Source organism: Puntigrus tetrazona, chromosome 11 (assembly GCF_018831695.1).
Source record: "Puntigrus tetrazona isolate hp1 chromosome 11, ASM1883169v1, whole genome shotgun sequence".
Lineage (NCBI taxonomy): Eukaryota > Metazoa > Chordata > Actinopteri > Cypriniformes > Cyprinidae > Puntigrus > Puntigrus tetrazona.
Window position 1 is genome coordinate 14,530,155 of NC_056709.1, and position 8,423 is coordinate 14,538,577.

Consider the following 8,423-nt stretch of genomic DNA (forward strand, 5'->3'; position numbering starts at 1 on the left):
GTGTTGCATCTGCAGCCGGCGATCCATCAGACAAAGCTCACTCACGCCCGCCGGACGGGACCGGTGGCCCCTGATGAGGATGGGCGGAGCCGTGTTCGAGATGGAGACCAGTGAACCAACCCTACAGGACACCACAGCCATTCAGCTCAGTCCGGCTAACTCGCCAAGCCCCTCCCACCGCTGTAGCCACGCCCACCTTCCCGGAGCTCCGCCCCACTCTTCAGAAACCTCTGTCCTCAAAGGGAAATGATGTTTACAAAACCCCATAGCAGATGATTCATACTCACAGTTTGGACACTCTGTCACATCACAGTCTCAAAATGAGACATTTCTTAGTGTGCATGAGCAGACGTGTGATAGACCACTTTAGGATAAATTATTTGATGGGGGCCGGTAATGAATTCAGCTCACGGGGTCAGTCCGACCTTTGAAAGAAGACTTTGGTTGCGAAATAAGAAAAGCATATCATAATTTCATCATCTCAGGCTCAGAATAGTATGAAAAGGAAGACCGGCTGATAAAGAATTATTACAGGATCGATTTGGAAACGTTGGAGCCGTCGCTAACATCCTTTCTGACAAATCAGATCTGGCAAAGTGAAAATTTGTCACTTAGAAATCGTGAACAATTTTGGCTGGTTAGAGACAAATTTAGTGCCTCGAAAAAAAGATCAAACTTATTCTGCAAGATTGTAGCGGAAATGCTTGATTTTTACCCTTTTTGTGCGTGCATGTCACATATAAAATACAATTTTGAGCCTCTGTTAAAAAACATTGCTCTCTGTGTGATCGAGGAATGCCTGGCTGTATTGTTTTTGAAAATTGTTTAGCTGTACCTTTCACGTTATTATTTCACGAAATATGTAACGATGTAAACACTTTCGGCTTGAGATGCACAGATTTTACATTTCTTGAGCGGCTAATTATTTTCATGCTGTTGCCGTGTTACATTAAAACTCTTTATTATTCAGTCTAAATAAATAAAACGCAAAAATCAAATGCTACAAGTGAATTCAAGCATATTCAGACATTTTTTTGTGCAAAAATATAGGTAGTGTAAAACAATAATATATCATTTTGTATATTGTAATATAATGGTATGATAAAAGTATATTACAATAGCAACATTTGATTTGTCTATCTGATTGAATAAGCTATAAACATTGAAAAATGAGCTCAAATATTTGTAAAGTTAAGCGAGGAAGGAGTAAGAGACTAAAATCAGCTTCTTATTAATCAGCCTCTACCTGTGCAGGTCCATAATGGATTGATATTCCTCCGAACACAGACATCTCCTATCGTACAGCACAAATATGTAAAGGCAGTGCTATTTAGTGCTGTTTGTTCAGTGGTGCTGCTGCACCATCTGTGCCCACAAGACAGTTACTGCTGCTTCTGAGGTGCACCGATGTTTGTTACACATGCATATCAGGGTACGGGCAGCGTAACAGACTTCTGTGTGCCTTTGATCTCTTCTTTACGCGGCAAACTTTTGTCGACCTACTTAGCAGAGATTTTCACCCGTGCATAAACATGGGGATCCTTCGGATGCGTGTGGACTATTTGTGTGCACACAGTCAACTGCTAGATGACATTACAAAATGGCACTGGCCGACAACTGCTTGTTCTGCATCATTAAACAGTTTTAATGAGAAAATCATGCACTTTGAAGCATTATAGGTCATGCGTTTAAGAAAAGTGCGATATCTGGCAGGTAAACGCACAACTTAAATATTTTAAATATATAATTTTTCTAACTATTTAATATTCCCATGTTTTATTCATGCTATATAGATACTGTGTGTTTTTTTCTCTTTGTCAGAAATAAATGGATTGATCGGCTTTCCATACACACCTTTTGACCGATTAACTATTTATTATTTAAACATTTTCATATGACTGCACAGACATTTTCATTTTCAGCTCACAGAACTGTGTTTTCATTTATTCGTCTCAACAAATCATAATAGACCTTTAACCTTGATGCTAATGTGCATACTATAAGACGTATGAGGTGTTTCTCGAAAGAGACAGCAACTGTCAAACATACACTAGTTTTGACCAATGAACGTTATCATGAAGACTGAATAAGGTTTACACATCAACGACACCTAGAGGTCACGAACTGGTAAACATAAGCCAATAATCGGCGTTCACTGACATTGGCAAGACTATGCCTACCAGAAAGTAAGATTTCGACCTAATGTTTAATAGTTATGCATGATCTGCTAAAAAGCATTACACATTATTCTCTAAAACAGCTGAGGACTACGCGTCAATACCACCTGTGTATATTGCATATTCTTTATAATAATAATAATAATAATAATAATAATAATAATATTAATGTTAATAATAAAGCGTAATGGTATCGATTTTTTACGTAAATGCAAACGTATACATGTATACTAGGGTTTTAGATTTGGCCAAAAACGTCCACATCATTGTTCCTGCACATGCAGTATAAAGCTATTTCAGCTCGTTGTGACGATGCCCAGACTGTCCTTCAACACCGACGCATGCGCAGACGCTCAGTTCCTGTGTCGCCATGTCCGCCACGCATGCGCGTAGCGGGCCTCCATCGGCGCTATATATAAGCTGTCGAGCCTCTGCCCCGTTCCACCTTCAGCCATTTTAACGATGTTGGGAGCTGTGGGACGCTGCTGCACCGGGGCTCTGCAAGCTCTCAAGCCCGGGGTGACCCCCCTGAAGGCTCTCAACGGAGCTCCGGCTCTGTTTTCTCGTGAGTACAATTTGTCAGTTTTCGAAACGCTTGGTTTTCAGAGCGGCTCTTCTGACAGCCTCGTCACCGCCGGCGCGAGACCGCTAAATGGCAGCATGCGGGCGGGCAAGCGCAGGCCGCAAAGTTTTAGCATCAACGTTTTCAGCGATCGCTTTCACCCGATGTGCTACGTCTACGTTGTTTCCCGTCGGAAATACACTGACACGGAGGAATGCTTCGTTTGACGACAACAACTGAGCGTGTTTGGCGTGGAAACCGGAATGACCTTTATGTGTCATGCTAGCGGTGTTCGCAACTCGCGAGGTCATGGTGCAGATAAACGCGTGGAATAAGATCACGAGTTAATGCAAACACGTTTATAAACGCTTACAAGCTACGTATGCGCATTGCAGACGGATCCCGCAAGTTTCTGTATTTTTGTTTAAGTCTAAATCGTCGACGTGCTTGCGTTCATTCATTAGCCTGTTTTGGTTTCTCAGGACACGCAGAAAACAGAAGCTAATCGAAACCTAAGCTTTCGAGCGTGCATATGCGTATTTTTTTAATTACAGATGGTTATGTTTTTATGCGACATTCAGATGTTTGTCTTCTCTCTCTCTCTCGCAGGCAGGGATTATGCCGCTCCTGCCGCAGCTGCCGCCGCCGCCAGCGGGCGTATCGTCGCGGTCATCGGCGCCGTTGTGGACGTCCAGTTCGACGAGGGTCTGCCTCCCATTCTCAATGCCCTGGAAGTGAGCGGCCGTGACAGCAGGCTAGTCCTGGAGGTGGCTCAGCATCTGGGTAACGAGACTGAAGCTTTACCCCCCTCTTCGCTCAAGTAAATGTGACTCGAAATCATGACCGATTTGTTTTTGCTCTTTAGGCGAGAACACCGTCCGCACCATCGCTATGGATGGTACTGAGGGACTGGTGCGTGGCCAGAAGGTTCTTGACACCGGTGCTCCCATCAGAATCCCTGTGGGACCTGAGACTCTTGGCAGGATCATGAATGTCATCGGTGAACCCATTGACGAGAGAGGACCAATTAGCACAAAACAGTGAGTATTATGATTGCTGCAATCTCCATTTAAGTTGTGGTGAACTTCCTGTGCGGTAGATGATTCAACGTTTGTGATCTGTCCAGGACTGCCCCCATCCATGCCGAGGCCCCAGAATTCACAGACATGAGTGTCGAGCAGGAGATTCTGGTCACAGGAATCAAGGTCGTAGATCTGCTGGCACCCTATGCCAAGGGTGGCAAGATTGGTACGTGTGTATGCTGCCGTTAAAAAGATTTAATTCGGAAATTAGTACTTTAATTCAGAAAAGGTGCATTTTGCCAATTGAAAGTGATTGTAAATGGGTTTTGTTAAACTTCAATTAATAGCGTAATTTTCTATTCATCATAGAAGAGCGTTTTTCATTTTTGATAAATGCTTGAGCCCTGAATCTTCAGGATGTGACGCGAACTTCAGCTCTGCCATCAAGGGCATAAATTAGATGTTAAAACTTTAATCGGAAGTGGTCTTATATTTCATAGAGGTTCCGCTGTTGTACAGTTTTTATTGTATTTGGTTTAAAAAGTTTGGGACTTCTGTGCCTTTAAGGGATATTTCACCCAAAAATAAAATGCTTGCTCACACGCCCTCAAGTTATACTGAACTTACACGTATACATATTTTGTACATGGATATTTCATGTATCCAAGCAAACTAGTATTGACTTCCATTTTGTATTTCAACAGGCATGAAAAATAGTTTGGTTACCAGTCTTTCAAAATCTGTCTCTACCAGATTAATTTGTATAGGCTTGTAAAGGAGAACTGTGAATTTATTACTTTTTTTTTTTTTTTTTTTTTTTTAAATGAGATGCTGACTAACTAGATGTTAACTAAAGGCATCATCCCATTTCTTCAGGTCTTTTCGGTGGCGCTGGTGTGGGAAAGACCGTATTGATTATGGAGCTGATCAACAACGTGGCCAAGGCTCATGGTGGTTACTCAGTGTTCGCCGGCGTGGGAGAGAGAACCCGTGAGGGAAACGATCTCTACCATGAGATGATCGAGTCTGGCGTCATCAACCTGAAGGACACCACCTCAAAGGTACATCTAAAATTCCTCCCGACACATCGGTTAAAATCTACCGGCAAGTTACGAGGTCCTCTTGGTTTCCGTTTTAGGTGGCTCTGGTGTACGGACAGATGAACGAGCCCCCAGGTGCCCGTGCCCGTGTGGCTCTGACTGGACTGACCGTTGCTGAATATTTCCGTGACCAGGAGGGACAGGATGTGCTGCTCTTCATCGACAACATTTTCCGCTTCACCCAAGCCGGATCAGAGGTTACTGCCAGGATTTTTGGACCCGTTTCCTTCTAAATTGAGCGTTCCGTTGACTCCTTTTTTTTTTTTTTCTCTCAGGTGTCTGCCTTGCTGGGCCGTATCCCCTCCGCTGTGGGTTATCAGCCAACTCTGGCCACTGACATGGGTACCATGCAGGAAAGAATCACCACAACCAAGAAGGGTTCGATCACATCTGTGCAGGTACAATCACTTCCGTTAGTACGGCGCAAACACTTGCACTTCCTGGATGTCTTTTGTTCTACAGCATCGTTGTTTCTCATAGGCCATCTATGTGCCTGCTGATGACTTGACTGATCCCGCCCCTGCCACCACTTTCGCTCACTTGGACGCCACCACCGTGTTGTCCCGTGCCATTGCTGAGCTGGGCATCTACCCCGCTGTGGACCCTCTGGACTCCACTTCCCGTATCATGGACCCCAACATTGTGGGATCTGAGCATTACGACGTAGCCCGTGGCGTGCAGAAGATCCTCCAGGTGAGCGCAGATGAACACAGGCCTCATTGGTGCACTAAAGTTTTCTTAATTGATTTTATATTATGACCGTTTTTTTTTTTGTTCCCTTTTTCTCCATAGGACTACAAGTCCCTGCAGGATATCATTGCTATTCTGGGTATGGATGAGTTGTCTGAGGAGGACAAGCTAACTGTGGCTCGTGCACGTAAGATCCAGAGGTTCCTGTCCCAGCCCTTCCAAGTCGCCGAGGTCTTCACTGGACACTTGGGAAAGCTGGTGCCCCTGAAAGACACCATTAAAGGCTTCAAGTCTATTTTGGGTGGTAAGTCGTCATCCCCTTTTGTCTGGACCACATTGATTTTAAATCAGCATTTGGTATGTTTTCATGTTGATGCTCATAATTTTTGTTTTCCTAGGTGAGTATGATGCTTTGCCCGAGCAGGCTTTCTACATGGTGGGCCCCATCGAGGAGGTCGTCCAGAAGGCAGAGAAGCTGGCCGAGGAGCACTCGTAAATGAGTCTGTTTAAACGTGTTAGGGTGGGTTCAATAGAGGAGGAGCACTTGGTTTGTAACGTCACATTCAAAAACAAATTGTATCTTTATCGCTGGTCATTCTGAAGTTATTTAATGTTTCCAATTTGTGAAGATGGAAATAAAAAAACTGTCTTACCGTGAACAGTGTCCCCCCTTTTTATATTTATTTTTGATTTTTAATAAACCAGGCACCTAAATCATTATGCTATGACCCATAAAAGCATGCCGTAGTGTGTGAATGCCTTGTTTTGGCTTTAATTTGAAATAGATTTCTACAGCAGCTACTGAACTATAACCAAAGTTGAATATTTTTAATTAAACATTTATGCAAAAATACTTCCAGTGACGTTCAGTATAGGTTTACATGTCTAATAGGACCTTTTGCTTTGTGAGTTTATATACTTGCAAGACCTACTAATAAAGGTGGGACAAAGTTTCTCTATTGCATGCTGGGATAACGAAGCATAAAATAAGCTGAAGTTCTGAATTTTGCCTCGCCACATCTTTTTACATGTCTATTTGTGTCTTTGACAAACCAGATAAATAGAACCTTTAACTGAAAATCCTCTTTAGTGTGAAACAAACCACCTCTTGCATACTCTATGCAAAATCATTTTTTTTTTTTTCAGTAAACCATATATATTTCCAGCAACTTCTTGATGTGTATATTTTAAATGGCAAGGGAATTGAAGTAGTCTGCGGATCTTCAAGTCAAATGCAAATGTTTTGCATCTGCAGTGTGTCCCAGCAGTGACTACTGCACTACGAGCCTTTTCTAAGGCCTGGCCACATGGTGGTGCTATAGCATTACACAGAAAACTGGCAGCAGCTGCTCATAACAAAAATAAGCATTATGCAATCTTTCAAGATATCAGCCTCCTCACAATTGTGTAGACACCAACTGAAAAGATGGAACAAAACTTTATAGTGCAACTTCACATTTAACATTACCTTCAACATCAAGATTTAAGCAAATTCACAAATGCCTCATCTTTGGCCTCTGAGCTTTTTTTAAGTCGTTTTTTTGTCTTTTAAACGGCACCTCCGAGCCTTTAAGACAGCAACAGGTCGTTTTTGTCTTCATGGTAAGAAATGTATTGCAAAAAATTTTTTTCAACATAATGTCCCTTAGCAACAAGGTATTGTTAAGATATAAAAATATTAAGCAGCACAAATTTTTTCAACATAATGTCCCTTAAGTAGTAAATCAGCATATTAGAACGATTTCTAATGGATTGTATCAAGCCTGCAGTAATAATGCTGCAATAAATGAGATTTTTGTATCATGAATGAGATTTTAAAATATATGAATGCAGAAAACCCATATTTTCAATGGTAATATTTCACAATGTATTTTTGATTAACTTCACCCTTGATGTGCATGAGATTTCTTTAAAACCATTAAATATTCGCAACTTTTTGAACTTTTATCAGCGCTCTCACGTTCATGTCACCCAGATGGATGGTGCACACACTTGATGAAGGTGATTCTCCCAGCTCCTCGTCTCAAGCACGCTGCCTCTCCACACATGTCCAGATGGCTTGCGAGTAGCGTTTTGAAAACATACTCATTACCACTGACTCAAACTCTCTCAAGCTCCTGGTGCCGTCTATCCATGGAAAACAGGACCACCAACAGGGCTGAGAACATACAGACAAGAATTGAAGTTAATTTGCAAAAACATAACTCTTTTTTTTTTTTATTATTATTGATGAAAATAATGTATTTTATTACGTTTTTTTTCATCAAAATAACCCAACTGCAGTTTGATTGAAAAATTAGAATGCACAATGAAAAAAAAAACACGATTTGACTCTTCAACTATAAATTAAGACACATCTATGGCAATGCAATTTTGACATTTGACAATGTTTTTCATAAGCATTATTTTGTGTTAATCTTACACATATATTTATTCTGATTTAGGCTATAGAAAATGTGCAGCTTTTCTAATTGCAAGACGTTAACTAATAGACTGGAGTGGTGTGGGTTATCGTTATTGTAATGTTTTTCTCTCATTCTGATGGCACCTATTCAGTGCAGAGGATCCATTAGTTAGCAAGTGATATACTGCTTCATTTTTCTCCAAACCTGTAACGGTGAAGAAACAAACTCGTCTACATCTCGGATGGCCTGAAGGTGAGTTTCAGCGAATTAGCATTTGGGGAACCGTTCCTCTGAGCATGTCCTCCTTTGCATTTCAGGCTATAGTTATTTTTAGATCAGAGAAAGTACATCAAGTACATCATCACTGCGTTCAGAAAACAACAGCAAATGGGCTCTTTTTTTGCATTTCCATTTTTCCCTATTGGAATTTTGATTCGCACCGACTTGTATCACTCAAACGAATAAAT

General features: G+C 41.6%; 2 protein-coding genes across 2 annotated transcripts in view; both read left to right on the forward strand.

The window, feature by feature from the left end:
* Positions 1 to 2,093, forward strand: part of LOC122354141 (transmembrane protein 275-like) — a 4,580-nt gene extending 2,487 nt beyond the window's left edge. The window contains exon 2 of the mRNA XM_043252189.1: positions 1 to 2,093. This exon is cut by the window's left edge and continues 242 nt beyond it. Coding sequence (XP_043108124.1) covers positions 1 to 250 — 250 coding nt within the window. The 3' untranslated portion in view covers positions 251 to 2,093.
* Positions 2,094 to 2,585: 492 nt separating this feature from the next.
* atp5f1b (ATP synthase F1 subunit beta) lies at positions 2,586 to 6,210 on the forward strand. Its single transcript, XM_043252559.1, has 10 exons — positions 2,586 to 2,742; positions 3,349 to 3,522; positions 3,605 to 3,779; positions 3,866 to 3,987; positions 4,638 to 4,822; positions 4,900 to 5,058; positions 5,137 to 5,259; positions 5,342 to 5,554; positions 5,654 to 5,855; positions 5,950 to 6,210. Exons 1-10 carry the CDS (start codon positions 2,640 to 2,642, stop codon positions 6,045 to 6,047), a joined length of 1,554 nt encoding a protein of 517 aa, XP_043108494.1. The 5' UTR covers positions 2,586 to 2,639; the 3' UTR covers positions 6,048 to 6,210.
* Positions 6,211 to 8,423: the final 2,213 nt, after the last annotated feature.